Source organism: Tursiops truncatus, chromosome 4 (assembly GCF_011762595.2).
Source record: "Tursiops truncatus isolate mTurTru1 chromosome 4, mTurTru1.mat.Y, whole genome shotgun sequence".
NCBI classification, from domain to species: domain Eukaryota; kingdom Metazoa; phylum Chordata; class Mammalia; order Artiodactyla; family Delphinidae; genus Tursiops; species Tursiops truncatus.
Window position 1 is genome coordinate 97,878,207 of NC_047037.1, and position 19,810 is coordinate 97,898,016.

A 19,810-nucleotide genomic window follows, 5' to 3' on the forward strand; every position below is an offset into this window, starting at 1 on the left:
TATAAGTGTCTTGTTTATGAATTATCAAAAGAAAATTTAAAACTAATCTTTTATCTTTCCTCCCTGAAGTCCTCACCATTGTGCATGGCTGGTGTGCATGCAGGCGTAGTGTCAAACATTTTGGGTGGCCGGATTAGTGTCGTAATTAGTAAAGGCATCCCGTACTATGAAAGTTCTTTGGCTAACAACGTAACGTCTGTGGTGTAAGTATATATGCTGTTTATAATAAGCGTGTTGCACGGGGTGGGATAGGGATGAGTTAGACCTGAGCAGTATCATTGTTGATGGTGTTCATGAAATAACCTTTGTGTGATAAGGACAGACGTTGATGGTGTTCATGAAATAACCTTTGTGTGCTCGATATCTGAGTGTATTGACGAGCGCAGGCAAGGTCTTGCTATCTTGGCTTGTTCTCTGTTGGTAGTCATTTGGAAGAGTGATTTGTTTCTTCTTTTCTCAGTGTTGAAAGAGCCCAGAGTGAGTCTAGAAGTATATTGCCAAATCCTTACTTCGTTTTAAAGATCAGAAGGCATAACTAACTACTCTGTTCCTTATAGCCTGTGTGGCCCATGATGGATTAGGATAATTGAAACGCTTTGAATATAAATCAAATTTTGGCATAAATCAGAGATAGTATTATGAATCCCTCTCATCCCAAGAGAATATTTTAAGAATGTATTTTCATGGTATTTATGATCTACTGTATTACAAAACATAGACTAGGCATCAAAAGCAGGAGAAATTGAAACATTGAATAGAACCATAGTATGAGTGATCTATTTGTAAATCTTGCATCTTAGACATGCTCGGTCCTGCAGACAATAAGCGGAATTGAAGCCAGCTTCTCTTCAGGTCCTAGGCCAGTTTCATTCAGAAGGCCAAGAGTGTGATCCATACTCAAGACAGTATAAAGCAGGAGGCAGCAAACTTTTTCTGTAGAGAGCCAGCTAACAAATATTTCAGACTTTATGGGCCACATGTCTGTCACTCATTCTTTTTTGTTTTATTTACAACTTTTTAACTATGTAGAAACTGTTCTAAGCTTTCTGGCCATACAAAACAGGCCATGCATGGGCTGTCATTTCCTCATCCCTGCTCTAGAGTCAGCTACCTTTCCTTCCTCTGGTTTCTTCTGGATGATTTTATGCAGATTGTTTCATTCCTTTCCACTGTTACACCTTTAGAAAGAATTTTTTTCATGTGTTCTCTCTTTCATATTTAAAAAAACGGACAGGTTGCATCCATTTGTGATGGTTTGAGCGTTGTGCTAAAGGCAGGAGCATACACTGATGATTTTGATGATTTTATCCCTCCAAGTTCCTTAGGGCCTTTTGACCTGCCATATGGTGAACTAATAACTAACAATCCCACCCCTCCACTCTCCCTAAGCACCTATTCTGCCGGTTACTTTGAAATTCAAATGCAGTGCTACGTTGTAACACTGAAACTTTTTCTTAGATACATTGATTTCCTGTAACAAATGCAGTCTGTCTTAGTAGGAGCCAGCTTTTCTTCTGTTTGCCCCAGGAAGCTTGAGCCTCTTTCTATGAGAATTACACTTTTCATTATATATTCCCAAAAAGCAATTGCCACAGAAACACTTTAGGAATCAATTTATTTCATGAAAAAGAAATAAAATAAGTACATATTGAAGGTTGCATGGATGCACTTGCATAATCATATATGAAACTAGGCACTAGATACTTGTAGAGAAAATTGATTATGCTGTCTAACAGATAGCCATAGATGGTGCTTAGTGAAATAAAAACAAAAGAAAGCTTTGCTAAGACAAATATGAGGAAATCATGTGGTTATATGAGTGTCACCAAAAAAGTCTTTCTCTCTTTCAGGGGACACTTATCTACAAGTCTTTTTACATTTAAGACAAGTGGTAAGCCTCTCATGGACTTTATAACTTATCATAATTTGTATAATAGCTAGTATTTTTTGAACACTGTACATCAGGCACTTTGCCAATTGCTAGGTTGGGTTTTGGGTTTTGGGGTTTTTTTGCACTTTCTCATTCAGTTATCACGAATAACTCTATGAGGTAAAAGACGTGCTTAATAATTCAATGAATGGAATAAACTGGAGGTTTTATATTAATAGGGAAATGATCATGTAAGCATGGAAGTTACCTTAGAAAAAGGGAATTTTGAATATGTCTGAAGTAATTAACTCAATCAACAGAAAATATTGAGTGCCTTTTTTCATTTGTCAGGCACTGTTCTGGTGCTAGTGAAACAAAAGTGAGCAGAATAAACAAAATTGTGCTTTCCTGGAGCTTACATTCTGGAAGTGAGAGATTGACAATAAACAGCGGATAAGTAAATGAATGTTTATAACGTCCTGTTTACAATATTATAAAAGATGTAGAAAATAAGGCAAGGAAAGACGACAGGCAGTTCAGAAGGGACAGGTTCGAAGTTTAATGTTGGCTGGTGCAGGCCTCATGGAGAATGTGACATCTGAGCAAACACCTGGAGGAGGTAAGGGAGCGAGTTGCCCTCTGGGGAGAGTATCCCAGGGAGAGGGTAATGTGTTGCCATTCAGCTAGTGATTACTGCTGTGAATAAATACGTCTGTACGTTCTCTGATGAGACAGGAAGACATAGACCCAAGAAACATTTGCATACTTTTGAAACCCTCTAGTACAGTATATTGTCAGCATAGTGTATGTTAATTAAAGGAACAATTAGAGTTTCCAATGAGCAAGTGTTTAGAGATTTTTGAGTTTATATCTGGAAACCAAATTACTTTCTTCTTTGTTTCAGGTTGTTATGGAACACTGGGCATGGAATCTGGCGTGATCGCCGATGCTCAAATAACGGCATCATCTGTGCTGGAGTGGACGGACCACACAGGGCAAGAGAACAGCTGGAAACCCGAAAAGGCCAGGCTGAAAAAACCTGGACCTCCTTGGGCCGCTTTTGCCACTGATGAATATCAGTGGTTGCAGATAGATCTGAATAAGGAAAAGAAGATCACAGGTTAAGAGACACAATTTTCTAGATGATTTATAATACTAATTTCATTTGGAAACCTGGTGACATCTAAGAATTTCATAGAAAATTAGGTCACTGCAAATTTAATTATATGGTTTTAAGTTTAGTGTACTGGTGTTAATATTGACCGAAGTTGGTTTTATAAAGCATGGCAAAGGAGAGGAGTTGGTATTTGATTCTTACTAGCATTTCTTTTCATTGTAAAGAGATTCTTTTAAGGTCGTGTTTCAGTAAAGGGATCTTGTGACATCTGAAATAACCATCTCCTATAGTCATTAAGAGAAATTTGTGTTCAAGGAGTCCATTTTAAGTGCTACAAATAATATTCCACATGTGCCAAGTATAAATTTAATTATTTAGAGCAACTTAACAAATGGTCAGAATAATTGGTTAGGATTGGTTTAGATAATTTTGTTAGATTTATTTTGCTCTGGTTCTAAAAATAACACCAGTAATCTTCTTTAATCTATTCATTCCCAGGAAGTCATTCTTTCTCAGTAGGTGAACTATATTTTGCAGTGTCGTGAACACAAGCTGCTAAAATACAATAGTCCTTTCCTTACGTGTGCCTGTCATTCTTCTTGTCTCTACAAGGGAGCAAAGCCGAGGATTTAGTTACCATTAGGATGAAAACGTGCACTTAGATATGGTAATGTGCCAGAGACAAAAATGTTTCAACAGTACATTTTAGGTGTTAATGCTTCAATGATGAACAAACTTCAAAGATCAGACCGTGAGCACTAACAAAAGGACCTCTCCATTCCCAGGCATTGTAACCACCGGCTCCACCATGGTGGAGCACAATTACTATGTGTCAGCCTACAGAATTCTGTACAGTGATGATGGGCAGAGATGGACTGTGTACAGAGAGCCTGGTGTGGAGCAGGATAAGGTAAAATGATTACCAGAGTATTTTTAAAGAACATTAAAAAGGGGGATGAGGGGTAGGTGGCCTTTGCCAAAAGCCACAGAAGCTCTTCCTGTGTGATATAAAAATTAAATATCATTTGGTCTTACTCTGCCCTCTTCTGGTTATTTTAGGTAGTGTTAGTTATTGGCCTTACCCTTCTACCTGTGGTTAGGAAATTCTCAGTGCTTCTAGGTCCCTTTTGATGATTGTAAGGGTAAGTACTTGCCTGATTTTTTTTTTTTTCCAGTACAGTTTAATTCACTTGTTTAAATAATTCATTAAGAAATAATAAAAAGGAACTTTAATTTTTTGTCCTTAAAAAGATTTTCTTATCAATCCACAGAATGATGTAGAGCCTAACTTGTTCCTAGATTTCTACTGTAGGCCAGTGGGGGTGGGGACAAAAGAGCTAAAGGTAGAAGGGCATTAAATTGTAGGATATTATAGAAAGGTCATGTCAAGATCACCTTACCAACTTTTGTCGTAGAAAACAACTTTTTTTCCACCTGAAGAATTTCCTTAACTTCTGTGGTAATAATGAACTGTTGTTCTAGTTAGCAAAAAATGACAATGCTTAGGGGTAGAGAGCAAGTAGGTAGAGGTGGCTATCAACTAGAGGTTTGTTACTTTCACCTGGGCTCCTGGACACTGATCCACCCACCACAAGGGGTCCCTGTCCCCAAGGAAGGTGGATGCCTCTCATCTAGAATTGAAATTATGAGCACATTTTTTTCAATGAAACCTCCCTGTGAGTTTTGTTTCAATTTTATGATACTATCAGTTCTCTATCATATACATGATATGCTAATATATTTTCACTTGCCACTTTTCTCATCTCTCTGTTCAAAAAACTCCAGGGATTCCCTTTACTCTTTCATATGGATCTAAACTCTTCAGCTGTTACTCAAGGCCTTCTTTCCTCTCTTCTGCTTGATATCACATGAACTTCAATCTTTGGTGAGCCTCCACCCCTTGAAGCAGATAAAAATATTGTCTCTGAATCTAACTTACTTCTGCCTAATGCCCCCAAACTTACTTTTTACTATTAGCACATACATATTTATTTGTACAATAATATTTGTTATACTTGTAGAATATAGTTAATTTTTTGAAATTATAAGTATTATCCATGCTTATATTATTAAAACATCTAACAACACTGAATTATATTTCTGAAAAACTTTTTTTGGCTTCCTTTTTGAAAGATAATTTCACTGGGTGTAGAATACTAGGTTGACAGTTTTTTCTTTCAATACTTTAAATATGCTGGTCCATTGCTTTCTAGTCTGCATTGTTTTCAGCAAGAATTTATTTTAAGCAATTTTTTTTTTTTTTTTTTTTTTGCGATATGAGGGCCTCTCACTGTTGTGGCCTCTCCCATTGCGGAGCACAGGCTCTGGACGCACAGGCTCAGTGGCCATGGCTCACGGGCCCAGCCGCTCCACGGCATGTGGGATCTTCCCGGACCAGGGCACGAACCTGTGTCCCCTGCATCGGCAGGCGGACTCTCAACCACTGCGCCACCAGGGAAGCCCTATTTTAAGCAATTTGATTATGATGTACCTTTGTGTAGTTGTCTTCATGTTTCTTCTGCTTGGATTTCTTTGAGCATCTTGGATCTGTGGGTTATAATTTCTATCAGATTTGGAAAATTATAGGCCCTTTTTTCTTGAATATGTTGCCTCCTCAGTTCTAACTACGTGAAGATTATGAATCTTGAAGATGTATCAGTTCACTGATGCTCTGTTTATTTTTTTCAAGTCTTTTTCTTTCCATGTTCCAGTTTGGAAAATTTGTATTGTTTTATCTTTAAGTTCATTAATCTATTCCTCTTCAGTGTCTGATCTGCTATTAATCCTATCTGGTGTATTTTATCTCCAACATTGTATTTTTCACTTCTAGATATTTAGTTTTTGGCTTTTAAAATTTCTTCCATGTCTCTCCTTAACATGCTCATCCTTTTCTTTACGTCTAAAACATACGGAGTATATAATAACCCTTTTAATGCCCTTGTCTACTAATACTATATACTAACGTGTCATATCTGGACCTTTATATATTGTTAGATATTATGGGTCCTATTTTACATGCCTGGTAATTTTTGGTTGGTTACCAGACATTGTGAACTTCATATTGCTTGGTGTTCGATTTCTTTTTTTTATTATTACTCCTTTAAATATTTTTGAGCTTTATTCTGGGATGCAGTTAGGTTCCTTGGAAATCATGTGATCTTTTCAAAGCTTACATTTTAGGCTTGTTAGGCAGCACCTGAGCAGTTTTAGTTCTAATTTTTCCCCACTACTGAGACAATACTGTTCTAAGAACTCAATCCAATGTCCCATGTATATGAGGTTTCTCCAGTCTCTGTTGGCAACATAAGTTGGCCCAGCCCTGTATGGCCCTGAGAATTGTTCTCCTGTTCCTTTCTAGTGTTTTTTTTTCCATCCACAGATAGTTTAGTTAAAGGTGTAAGGGGAAACCCCAACAGACCCTAGAAGTCTCTGTGTAATTCTTGTCTCTCCCACACTCTGCCCTGCAAATTCTAGCTGCCTTAGCCTCTCCATCTCTGAGCTCTCCCTCAATTCAGGGAGACCACCATGCTCTTTCCAGGCAATACTGGTGCAATAGAAGGGCTCACCTCATTTGTTTTCCTCCACTTGGGGAGTATTGCCCTTTGCTGCCTGTTGTCCAGCCTCTGAAAACCATTGTTTCATATATTTTATCTGATTTTTCAGATCTTTAAGGCAGAAGGATAAATCCAGTCCCTGTTAGTCTGTCGTGGGTAGAAGTGGAAGTCCTTACATTGAATTATATGAAATAACAGTCTTTTTTGCCTCACTTATGTTTGTCCATCTGCTCTCTCATCTACTCCCAACTCAGGGATAATTGATGTATTCATTTTCATACCCTTTCTAAGCACGCACACATACATGAGCACATACACAAAGATTCAGGCTGCTTTTGGTTTTGTTTTCAGAAAATGGGAATGTATATACAAGTTGTTTTCATAATATATTGCTTTTTAATAGTATGCCATTTTTGTGTTTGGTAATATCCAATAAAATGTAAGTTCCTTGAGGGTGAAAACTTTGACTTCCATTTCCATTTCACCCTCGTGGCACCTTGTGAGCCTCCACATTACACGGGGGGGGTCATAATAAATGCTTGTACATTAAATGTAAATCCTTTTTACTTAGTTTTTATGAAATCTTTTTCCTTTAAGTTTTTTATGAAGATGAGATGGCAGTATGGAGTAAAATTTCAGGGATAGTTTTTATGTCCTAAGATGATGATGTTTAGTTATTGTTCCTGTTCCACTAATATAATAGACTGCAAGGAATCGCCTTCATTTTACTTGAGAGTAATATCTGAGGAAATAATGGAAGCTTACTAGTTCAGAGATTATTGTAACTTCAGACCTCTTTAAAAATGAAGGATATTAAATCATCTTAGAAGGTTATAGTCGAATGCCATTTGAATCAGCCAGGAAGAAAATAGCTATAATATTTGGAAATAACTTGATTGAGGAGTTAAACATTTACTTGTTCTCACATTAACTGAGAAAAAACCACTTGGATTTTAGGCAGGTATCTGTTTATTGATGGTCTTTAGAAACTGCCTAGGTAATTTGGCCTGAAGAAATGAGGAGGGCTCTTTTTTGCTTAGTGGAGCCCTATGGTTAAGTCAGAAGACACAGATTCAAATCACTGCTGTAAACTGACTGGCTATGTAGTCCACTTACATTGTATAAACCGCAGTGTTCTGGGTTCTGCCTATTTTGTAGGCTTGTCATGAAGAACATCTGAGTTAATTATATGAAGATGCTTTGTAAATAATGAAGAGCTGTTCCAGTGTGAGATACTATTATTATTTGCTTGAAATAGTTGAGGGAATGAAATAGTCACCTGAAATTATGTTTTTGCCTAAGGATTATTCATGTGATGCATTTGTGGCTATTTAGTTATGATTATTAAATTAGGCAGTGGGCAGCGTCACTTTTCTGGTTCAAATAGCAGGAAATGAAAATGTATGATATGGGAACTGTGTTTATATAGTTTCTCCAGTAGGCGGAGCTATGTATCTGTTATGTGTTTGTTAGTGTATGTTCACTTTCAGTCTATTTATGGAGAGAAAAATTATGAAAGGTACACAGTACAGGATTTCCTCTAAGACCTCAAATGTTCAATTATGCTTTACTTTGAAAATAAAATTAATATATTTAAATAGTTGGTGATTCCACAGGACTAGAGTTACTAATGCATTAATACAAGGTACTGTGCACTGCAACCGAAACCTTCTTCCCAAATTGCCAAGTTAGAACTTTTGTTATGTTTAAGTCATCTTAAAATCATTTCTATATTCAGTATTTTCCTCCTATGAAATTTTTATGAAGAGTGTGCAGCTTAATAGTTTTACCAAATTATGATTAATTTATTTTCTTAGAAATTAATGCTTAATGTCACATTTTACAGAACTCATTTAAGGTCCAGAGCAAAAACCAAAAACATGTTTCAGTGGAGCAGTTTAGCCCTGGCCTCTGTTGATGTAAAGTACCAATTTTTGTTGTTTTTTAAAGATATTTCAAGGAAACAAAGATTATCACCAGGATGTGCGTAATAACTTTTTGCCACCAATTATTGCACGTTTTATTAGAGTGAATCCTACCCAATGGCAGCAGAAAATTGCCATGAAAGTGGAACTGCTTGGATGTCAGTTTATTCCTAAAGGTAAAGCAACAGTATGTTTAAGGCATGTGGTTTTCACTGGATTAATTAAAAATGACTGTGCTGTTCTCTGAGAAATTAATTAATAATAATGTAAGTGTTTATACTCTATAGTATGTTCTTAAAGGGATTTTTAAAAAGAAATAGTTATCCCTGTTAAATATCATATTAGATATCAAACTGGTTTCCAGAATTACAAGTGGAAGAAGAAAGAGAGGGTGTCACTGATGACATAATGCAATGAGATTGCTTTCCAAATGTAGTCTCAACCTTAATAATTTTTAATCAGGTCTCATGTAGTAGAATATTTGTATCATATAAGCACTGGTGATTGTAAGTCACCTTAGCCTAAGTGCCTTTTACTTTGAATAAATTAAAAATGGGAATAACTTCCTTCAAAATTATATAATATTTTAATACTTTGTTTACTGTTATATCCTCCCAAACTACCATAGTGCCTGACACATAGTCGGCCCTCCATAAGTATTTATTAAATGAATTGAATGAGTAGTATATTATACTGTGAACGACATTTTTACAGCTTTATCATTCAACATCATCTGACTCCCTGTTATTTTCCTTCCTAAGAAGATGCTTTTCGGACAATTTAATGATTTAAAAACTCAGAAATCCCAATATATTTGTGCATTTCATGCAGAGTATATTTATCCTTCTGACGTATTTCTCTCTGAGATTTAAAATTAGTGTGCAGAATTAAGTATTCTGGGAAATGTTAAAGACATTTAAAATTACTATATTTAACTATGATTTTTATAAGCAAAATGTATAAACTTTTCTAAACCATTTTTCAAGGTCGTCCTCCAAAACTTACTCAGCCTCCACCTCCTCGGAGCAGCAGTGACCTCAAAAACACTACAGCCCCTCCAAAAATAGCCAAAGGTATGCCTACTTTAAATGTGAGAATTTGATGTTCCCTGGATTTGTGGTATAATTTTCCATAAACATATTAAAAGCATTATAAAGTAACTATTTTAATCAAGCTGGTATAGATTAAAGAATAAAAAGTTTTTAAAACTTTTTTCAAGGTCGTGCCCCCAAATTTACTCAACCACTACAACCTCGAAGTAGCAATGAATTTCCTGCACACACAGAGCAAACAACTGCCACTCCTGAAATCAAAAATACCACCATAACTCCAAATGTGACCAAAGGTATGCAAACCCCAAAATTAATACCTGTTCATAGTAGTGAGTTTTTTTGTTTTTAACTTAAGTTTTCAGAAACATTTCCAGCTTTTAAATGCTCAGGATTCTTTCCCTCTGTTTTTTAAGTATTGCAAAAAATTTGATTCCATACCTTATAGAAAAAGCTGGCTGCATTGCTCTAAGTTCTATTATCTGGTACTATGTAAAATGGTTCTTTAAATATTTAGAGATGGCTGCTGTATTCTAGGCTTCCTCTTATGATTTTTTTCCCTCTATAGCTAAATATGTGGAGTCTCAGGCTTAGGAAGATAATTTTTCTAGAAATAACTAAAACCATAGCAGGAAACAAACTTTTTTTCTGATTATACATTAATCTGCTGGATAGGGAACTTGGTAGGATAAAGGGAAGAAGGAAAAAAAATGTTTTGGTGAAAATACATACTTTTTTTTAAAAAAAGATACTCTGTTAACATTTATTTTAAAAATTTGGTCTCTGTTTTTTAAATGTTTACAGATTTTCAGATTATAAATAGTGTGTTTTTCAATTTACTTTCAAATTTTGCTTTTAATTATTAGTATATAAGGTGTTAACATATATAAAACATAGTAGTTTTTTTATTTTACTAGTTTGAAAACAAAATTTCTGTTGAATTCAGGAACAAAAAGCATCAGTGCCATGGAGGAATTAATTTCAGTGTTGACAGATAAAAAGCACACTAATTTTCAGGACAGTGCAGAGAAGAGAAAGCAGTTCGTTCAGAGTAACTTGTGCCACATAGCACTTAATCATTCTCATTTTCTGAAAATTTGCCTGGATTCAGATAACTTTCTACAACTTCCTACATGTCAGTTTCCTTCCTATCTTCTGAAGTATTCCCAAAGAGACCAATTTCTTTCTCATGCTGCAGGAAAAGCTAGTATTGACTGAAAAACAAAACCTCACAACCTAGAAGTTGAGAATTATGTTTTATTCAGGGTCTTACTGGGGACAGTAGCCTGGGATACAGCCTCTCAGATTGTTCTGAAAAACTGTTCCAAAGAGGGAGGAGCCAGGATTTATAGGGGTTTATGCTGGAAAAAATGTAGTCAAACATCAAAAAATTACCGCTAATCACAAAAACCAGACGTCTCAAGTTAATGATTTTAGTGCTTTTCTATGTGTGGGAAGATGCAAGAGTCTGAGCTCATTGAAATTATTCATTGATATGTATCTTAACTGTTTAGAGCCAGTATTCTGTTTTTCTCCATCCTGAATTCCCCTCAGGGCGCAGAGTCACGGGGTGGGAGTAGTGGCTGAGGACTTGGTGGCAACTCTTTGAAATGGCAGGGGCAACATTTATTTTGTCCAGTCTAGAGAGAAGCAAGAGTTGACAGAGACGAGAAATTTCAGCATCCCACAAAGAGCTTCTTATCCATTTACAGAAAGCATGCGTTCAGGTGGAATCCCAGACCACATACCCAGATGGAAAAACAGTCATTTAAAAGTGTTGTTCATGTTAAAATCTGATTATATAATTTTAAAATCTTAGGACTAAAAGGGTTCTTAAAGCATTTTCTTCCGGAACTAGGATCCCTGTAATCTTTAAAATAACAAAGAACATCTAGGTCTTTTTGGTTGAAGACCTCCTGTCTCCTTTTCTTTGGAACAGTAGTATGTAAACTTTTTATTGTTTTTTTGAACCTAAGCATATATTTTAATGCCTCTGAATAAGTCAGACTGTATCCATCTGAACCTGATTATTCTCTCTACAATTTCACAAATTTTAGGGATAAAGCGCATTTGCTTTTCTAATTTCTTAGTCCTTTCTATCCTGAGTCATGATTTCTGTTTTATTCACTTCTCCTTTCTCCATTTTTACATCCAGGCTGAGAGTGATGCTGGTGCAAATCATGTCATGGTCAGATTTGTGCCACTGCTGTAATGTCCAGATCCTCCCTCAGTGGAGCCCTCAGTAGCAGCTGGTGGACTTTCTGTTTCCCTGGTTAGCTCTTTCGTCTGTTCTCAACAGTAGCTGTTTGAAACATTCTCTGTATTTTTCAAACCCTTGACCCAGAGATCCTCAGTCACTCTCAGTTACATCTTCAGCTTCCCAAAGTAGAAGCCATTCAAAGGGCATTTCCTTTTTTGGAGCCTGCATACTCACCTAGTTCCCATCCATACAGCTTCTCAGAGGCCTGGTGTTATTGATTATCCTCTTCCTCCCTGTATCTTTAGCTTCTTTCTCTCTTTGGGTGGGATTATAAGGAGTAAATAAGATGCAGGTCTGGCGCTTAGCACCCAGTAAATAGCAGCAGTTGTTGCTGTTATCACCCTCATGGCCAGGAGGAGGTTGAGAGGTGGAGGAAGAAACTAGTGTCCCAACTGACCTTAAGCAGACCATTTCTGCCCAGGATTCTTTATCTATGGAGTGAGATAAGGGGATTAAGTGATCTCCAAGTCCCTGCAGGCTCCAGCATTGTGTTGGTTTCTGCCTTGTTCGTACACACGTTTGGTTTCTATACTTAATACTATATTATTATCTTCCTGCATCTATAAATATTTTGCCATCACTTCCAATTGCTGGATGATATTTTAATATTATTTTATAAGGATAATATTTTTATTATAAGGAGGAGACCATGATTTACTTATTCCCTTTCATTGTTGGGCATTTGGATTACTTACAGTTTTACAGTCTTCTGCAGATACAGAAGCAAACATATTTAAAGATACGTCTTTGAATCCCATCTTAATTTTTTCCTAAGGATAAATTCTACATAGAGAATTGCCAAGTAATAGGTTTTTATAGATATTGCCCCAAAATGCCAATCAGAAAGGTAGTTTCGATTTATAGTCCCATCAAAATCCCTGTTTCCTGATACCCTTTTCAACAATTAGTTGTTCTTTTAAATATTTGCCAATTTGATAAGCAAAAATAGCATCTTTCTGATTACTAGTGAGGTGAACATGCTTAATGGTCACTTGTGCTCTTAATGCGTTGCTCTTTCATCTCTGCTGATTTTTCTGTTGTTTATTTTTTACTTGTAAATTCTGTAGTAGATTAACTATATTAACCTTTTATCACGTATGCAGAAAATACGTTTTCCCAGTTTATCATTTGTCTTTTAATTTGTCTTGGTGATTTAAAAACTGCAAAGGTGGAGCAAATAATGTGACGCACTTCCATGTATCCATGAAGGCCTCTGCAATTACCACTCGTGCCCACTCTCATTGCATAAATTATGTTTATGGCATTTTTTTGAGATAGAAAAGCTTTGAATGGTGATATGGTTAATATGTACTCTTCTCCTTAATGATCCCTTTGGTATTAATGTGTGTTTTTGTTTGTTTGTTTTTGTTTTTCAGATGTAGCTTTGGCCGCCGTCCTTGTCCCTGTGCTGGTCATGGTCCTTACCACTCTCATTCTCATACTAGTGTGTGCTTGGCATTGGAGAAACAGGTTCGTACAAAACTAGTTCACCTAACTGGTCCTAGAGGGGATGTTTCCAAATGTGAAATAGAAACTAAATATAGAAGATGAACTTTTTTGAGAGGGAGAGTTAAGATAGCCATTAGAATAAAAATATATATACTTCTCCTTTATTCCTGTAAAAAATGAGTAAGTTCAATTCCATAATCAGTTACTGAGTACCTTTATTATATCAAATTTTGTATTATACAATGGGTTACACACATCAGTAAGATATAATAGATACTTAGTAGCACTTTGAAAGAATGAGACACAATTATTATCTCCAGATTGTTTAGCAGGGTTGACCACTATACTTTGGCATGATGAGTTGTATATGAAGTGCTGGGGAACACAGACGTAAGAACCATGAGAATTACCTGAAACCTTTTTTTCAGAAAAGAGTGTTCCTCAAATTTGGCATGGTTTGCCTTAAAGGAGGGATTACATTTGGCGAGATAGAGGAAGAGAGAATGGCCCAGATGGATGGGATGGCTTGCAGGAAGGCACAGAGTTGTGGAATGTAGGCAGAACAGTGAGTCATCCCACAGGGGCTTGGCGTGCGGGAGCGCTAGGAGACCCATAGAAATGCAGCCTGGACCTGGGACCAGGAAGGACTTTCTGTAGATGGGGAAATCCTTGAGCAGGGTTCAGCGGACAGGTGATATTATCAGATGATTGTAGAAAAATGGTGGCAGGAGGGTGGATTGAAGAGGAGAGAGAGACTAGAAGAGGCAGAGAGATGAGTTAGGAAACTTTTAAGGCCACACAGGAACATGATACAGCAATTCTAGGAAAGGGAGAGACTTGGAGGGGGAGAGGGTTCCCAGAGGCGTCAGTGCAGGGCTTGACTGGCCACTTGCTAAGGAAGGAGGAGGATCTAAGTTTCTCTCACGTTTCTGGCTTGTGCAGTTGACCGGTAGAGATGGCGTGAGTAGAGGTAACAGGGTAGGAGGGACAGATTGGTGACTGACAGCTTTGGAGGGACTTCATTTGTCTAGCCATCCAACAGATATTTGAGCCTCCTACTCCCTGCCAAGTATTGAGCCGTGTGCTGGGAGTCCAGTGGTGAACCCCAGAGTCTATGGATGGGAGAGGATACTCTGCAGAAAACCTTCCACCGTGGAACCTGTTTGTTGCAGGGCCCAGCAGTAAGGGCAGGTAGGGATCACGGGATTGGAGATAAAGCAGTAGCCAATATTCAACTCACGACTCACTCGGTTTACTATACATAATTAGCGCACAACACAGGTTAGGCAAAGTGTGGGGGGGGTGGGCAGGGGAGGAGGGTGTAAACGAACCACTCCAAGGAGAAGCCTTGAAGGAGGCATCTCAGCACCAACAGCAGCACATGACAAGTGAGAGTGGGAAACCACCCCGGCTCCAGCAGGGCCGCAGGCGGCCTCCATCTGGAACAGCTCTCAGCAGCATGGGGGCCTCCAGCCAAGATCCTTCAGGTCACTCTGTTCAATGGTCTCCTCTTAAGGAATAACTGTTACCCCAGGGGAAGAGTCTGGACTCCTTCAGTTGCTGTCTGTTCCCGTGCCATACATGGCCCATCAAACTTCTTGTCTAAAGTAATATTCTCAGTTTATCATTCGAGGACACTGGCAGTCCTACAGTGGATGTTTCAAAACAACTCATAGGCAAGTTCGTGTTGGCCACTGGGACTCCATTTTGAACTACGTAACATGTCTTAAATAGCTTAAATCCTCTAAGTTTCACCCAAGATGAGTAGGAATCATAACCGTACCAACCACAGTTTGTTCCACGGGTGGAAGGAAGCTGGAGGAGGCGTGGGTCCCGGATTCCTGGTGTTGGGGGGCTGTCTGTACAGAACTGACAACTTAGCATGAGGGCATGAGGCGGGGGAGGAGGGAACAGGGCTCTGGGAGAGTCCAGGAAGGAAAGTTCACGATGCTTTCAGGGAACCGGACAGCAACAGTGGTAGTGGTGAGAACAGTAGCAAAGGCAGTTGCATAGAAAATAAAACGAAATGCTGGTTTTACACGTTTTTCTAAATGCCTTACGTGTTTTAACTCATTTAATCCTTAAAACAACCTGTGAAGCAGGTGTTGTTATAAATCCCATTTTATAGAAGAGGAAAGTGAGACTGAGAGAGCACAGGTAACTTGTCCCAGGTCACCTGGTCAGCACATGGCAGGGTGGAGATTTGGTCCAGGCTTCAGAGCCCGTGCTGTTAGCCGCTGCAGCCTCTGATCAATCGGCAGTTCAAGTCTAACTACTCTGCGGTTAAAGCCCCAGGGCGTGGGCGTGAGGACAGGGGAGTAGAGCTGTTGAGAGGCAGGAGGCAAGTCCTGAGATCAGTGTGGGATGACGTTTAAAGGACTCTGGACATTCAGACTCCCAAGAGGCAAGATGGAACATGAGCCTGTTCAGGACAAAAGGTCTGAGCTGCAGAATTGAGGTTACTTCTACAAACGTAGTGGATGAAATTGCTGACGACTGGCTTTGTGACAAGGAGTAAAGAGGAAGCGCCGTTAAGGGGCTTATGGAAAATAGCCAGGAGAAAAGTAATAATAAAAACAGCTGCAAGTTACTGAATCCCTAACCTATGCAGGGCACTGTTCTAAGTACTTTACATGTAATGAATAAATCACCTGCAGCTTTGTCACTGGAGATCAAGAATATGAAATCCTTTATAGTACAACCCTTGGACAGCTTCAGCACCTACCATCTCGTCCACAAATTTTACGCTATACCTTACTTTGAAATAATGAAGTATTATATTTTAAATACAGCCAGACTTTAAAATGAGGGAGCTTTTAGTATCAATAATAAAAACATAGTCTTATACTAGAGAAGAATGTTTCGAAGCAGGAAAAACACATAGCTTGGGCTCTTTGAGAAAGCCCCACTTGTGATCTTCAGCAAGTCACATAACCCTCTTTTCCTCGTTGACAACACTAGAAAAACTTCTCTTTAGCTTGCAGCGCATTATTTTAATTAGCTGTACATCAGAAAATGTCCTTTTGTGTGCTTGATTTTTTTCTTTTTAAAAGGCTTACGGTAGATAGCAATTCTTAATGTTGGGGAGGGACAGAAGTTTCTCCAGGGGAGGATGTGTCAGAATTCTGAGGAGCAGGCTGGGGGAGAACGTTCTTCGTTGCACACGTGGCCCTCGGTCCCCTCACTGTTAGTGACAGCGTTGGCTTATCTTGCACATGGTAGAGGAATCAGGTCTATGCAGTTAAGGGTGTGTGACACTTTAAACTTCTCAGCGGCAAAGGACTGTAGAAAAAAAGTAAGTTGGGAAAAAAAGTAACAATGTAGAAGAAAATATGGGGGTTTTGTTGCTTTTGTTGTATCCTGTGAACTTTGTGAATTGACTGATTTGTGAAATTTGTATTTGAAACCAAAACAAACCTAACATGATTTCCCCAGAATAATCCACGTGTCAGGCTTGGGTCTTTGATTTGATTCAAGGTTTTTATCTACATAGTCTTTTTTTTTTTTTATCCCTTTATCCATTTGAGTGGAAAATAGTTGGGTGACAAGATAACTGTCTCAGGAGATAGTTGTTTAATATTTATTGAGAGTCCAGAATTCATGAGCCTCAGCAGTGGCAACTTCAAAAGTCAAGTGAAAGAGGTCTCCCAGGGAAATCAGCAAGTAGAAATGTGTACTCTTGACTAATTATTAACTTTGGTGTTTATCCTGCAGTTTCAGAGCTTTCTTACTAGTGAACTCACTCTATTTGGTATCTTTTTTTTTTCTGTATTTTTCCAGAAAGAAAAAAGCTGAAGGCACCTATGACTTACCTTACTGGGACCGGGCAGGTAATTTGTGGCTTTACATCTCTTTCCATCAGAGGGAAGCCTCTGCCCTCCAGCTGGCAGCAGTGAAAAAGGAAAGCCATTTTCAGGCCCACGTAAACTCCCCAGCACTGTTAGAAAAAATGGCATTCCTCTTCTGTTCTGATCATTTTTACTTTTCTATAAAATCTCTAGTCTCTAAGTAATGAAATAGGAAGTAAGAATTTCTCATAACACATGCTCTGTTCTTTTCCTTTTGGAAAACTTGTCTGGTTTGTCCCATGTATGTCTCGGTCTTGAGGAAACCAGCTTTCTGTGTGGTGTTCGTGAACACTAGGTCAGAAGCAGAGGATTGCAGCCCTGGTGACACAGTGTGTGTGTATGTGTGTGTCACTCTGCTGTGGATATTTACCGCAGTGGAGTTCAGCGTTTTACGAGTCAGTGAAGTCTGCTATCTCTGCCATGAGTTGTCATCTTCCGAATTCCTACTCTCTGTGGCAGGTGGCAGGTTGCTGCAGGTGACACCAGAGGCCTTCTGCGGGCGGGTCTCCCACTTCCCAGTCTCACCACTGGAATGACTGTTAGGGGTCAAAAGAATTCACTGTGACGAGGGTAGAAAAGAGCAGTGATGGGGGCAGGTCTTGGGCTGCTACTTCTCACCGTCGTCCCCCTGCCCCCCACAGGGTTGATCTTAGAATTTTTTAAGCTTATTAAAACTTACTAAAGACCACTGCTATAACAAACTATATCTGGCTGCACTATAATAGCTGTGATTTGCTTCAGTATATGCTTTTGATAGAGATTTCTACTGTGTTCTGCTTTGCACTGGATAGTCTTATCAAAGCAAAAAATAAGTTTGAACAACTTAAGGAACTAGAAAAAGAAGAACAAACTAAACCCAAAGCTATAGGGAAGAAGGAAATAATAAAAGATTAGAGGAGAGGAACAAAATAGAGAATAGGAAGCAACAGAAAACAACAAGTGTTGGCAAGAATGTGGAGAAACTGGAACCCTTGTGCGCTGTTGGCAGGAATGTAAAATGGTACAGCTTCTGTGGAAAACAGAATTTTTTGTCAGTTCCTCAAAAAATTAAAAATAGAATTACCATATGAACCAGCAATTCCACTTCTAGGTATATACCCAAAAGCATTGAAAGCGGAGTCTTGAAAAGATATTTTTACATCCATGTTCATAGCAGCGTTATTCAGAATAGTTAAAACATGGAAGCAATCCGGGTATCTATCCACCAATAAATGGATAAGCAAAATGTGGTTATACACATAAAATGGAATATTAAGCCTTAAAAAGGAAGGAAATTCTGCAATATATACTACATCGTGGATGAACCTTGAGGCAATTATGCTAAATGAAATAAGTCAGTCGCAAAAAGAAAAATAGCATATGATTCCATTCATACGAGGTACTTAGAGTACTCAAAATTATAAAGACAGAAAGTAGAGTGGTGCTTGCCAGGGGCTGAGGGGAAGAATCAGGAATTACGGTTTACTAGGTATGGAATTTCAGTTTCACCAAGATGAAAGTTCTGGAGATGGACGGTGGGGAGGGTTGCACAACAATGTGAATATGTGTTTAATAACACTGAGCTGTTCAACTGAAAATGGTTCAGGGCGTTCCCCAGCGGCCTAGTGGTTAGGACTCCAGGCTTTCACTGCTGTGGCCCCGGTTCCATCCCCGGTCGGGGAACTGAGATCCTGCAAGCCGTGCAGCGTGGCCAAAAAAAATGGTTAAGATAGGAAATTTTATGTTGTGTGTATTTTACCACCAGAACAACCACCAAAGAAACCAAAAAACCTTGAACACAAAGGCTGGTTTGTATAAATATTTGTTATAGAAATGGCTTAAATGCAACAGGATTTCTCCCTTCATATACTGTTATCATTTCAAACATAGCTTTCTATGTAATGGTCTCTTTTACTTATGATCACAATGAAGGTTGGTGGAAAGGAATGAAGCAGTTTCTTCCTGCCAAATCAGTGGAGCACGAGGAAACCCCAGTTCGCTACAGCAGTAGTGAAGTGAATCACTTGAGTCCTAGAGAAGTCACCACGGTGCTGCAGGCTGACTCTGCAGGTAACTAGTGCAGCCACCAGGGGAAGGAGAAGCTGCCGCGCTCACTGTAAAGAGCTGTGAGATTTGCAGTACCCTTTATCTGTTTCATGTGTAGGAGATGAGCTAGTTTCCAAACATAGAACCACTTTTTAAAAAGACCTCAAGAGAGTCATTTCTGTGTCTTAGATGTTCTATCCATAAAATTGGGGTACTCATTTCTAAAAACTTTGGGCATTTTGTCTGCTTACCTGAAATTCCGTTTGGTTTTATTGGGCCTTTGGGGGTTTTAAAAGGAGAGCAGGAAAGGCACAGTGGCCTCACAGTATTTATCCTATTAACCTAGAATACATTTTAAACATTTCCTAATATTTGAAAAAGAAAAAAAATCTACGAAATTATTTTCCAAGACGAATATTATTTCAGTAATGGAATATTTATTTTCCAATGAAGTACTGTCTATAAATCTGAAGAACATATACACTCTTTATGCAGACTTCCATGAATGAAGCTTTCTGGCACATCGACTTATTACCACGAGATATAGGGTAACGTCTTTAGTTTTAATTTTTGAAGTTAGTTGTTGCGGGAAGACCCATCAGTCTCCGTTGATAACAAACGTGCCATAAAGAGGTGTTTGTTTTCGGTGCAAGCCTGCAGCTGCCACCCTGAATTATAGGATCCCTGCCTTAATGAGATAACTTTTCTGTTGT

The 19,810-nt window shown here is 38.4% G+C and overlaps 1 protein-coding gene across 4 annotated transcripts in view; it reads left to right on the forward strand.

The window, feature by feature from the left end:
- The window catches only part of DCBLD2 (discoidin, CUB and LCCL domain containing 2), a 121,298-nt gene that overhangs the window by 66,414 nt on the left and 35,074 nt on the right, over nucleotides 1-19,810 (forward strand). For 3 of the 4 annotated variants that reach the window (XM_019922686.3, XM_073804348.1, XM_073804349.1), the window contains exons 6-15: nucleotides 70-203; nucleotides 1,851-1,891; nucleotides 2,775-2,990; nucleotides 3,773-3,897; nucleotides 8,492-8,642; nucleotides 9,453-9,539; nucleotides 9,686-9,811; nucleotides 13,152-13,245; nucleotides 17,005-17,054; nucleotides 18,984-19,121. In XM_019922686.3, the coding sequence (XP_019778245.1) occupies nucleotides 70-203; nucleotides 1,851-1,891; nucleotides 2,775-2,990; nucleotides 3,773-3,897; nucleotides 8,492-8,642; nucleotides 9,453-9,539; nucleotides 9,686-9,811; nucleotides 13,152-13,245; nucleotides 17,005-17,054; nucleotides 18,984-19,121 (1,162 nt within the window). The remainder of the gene's footprint in view (nucleotides 1-69; nucleotides 204-1,850; nucleotides 1,892-2,774; nucleotides 2,991-3,772; nucleotides 3,898-8,491; nucleotides 8,643-9,452; nucleotides 9,540-9,685; nucleotides 9,812-13,151; nucleotides 13,246-17,004; nucleotides 17,055-18,983; nucleotides 19,122-19,810) is intronic. The other variant, XM_073804350.1, reaches the window with a different exon arrangement.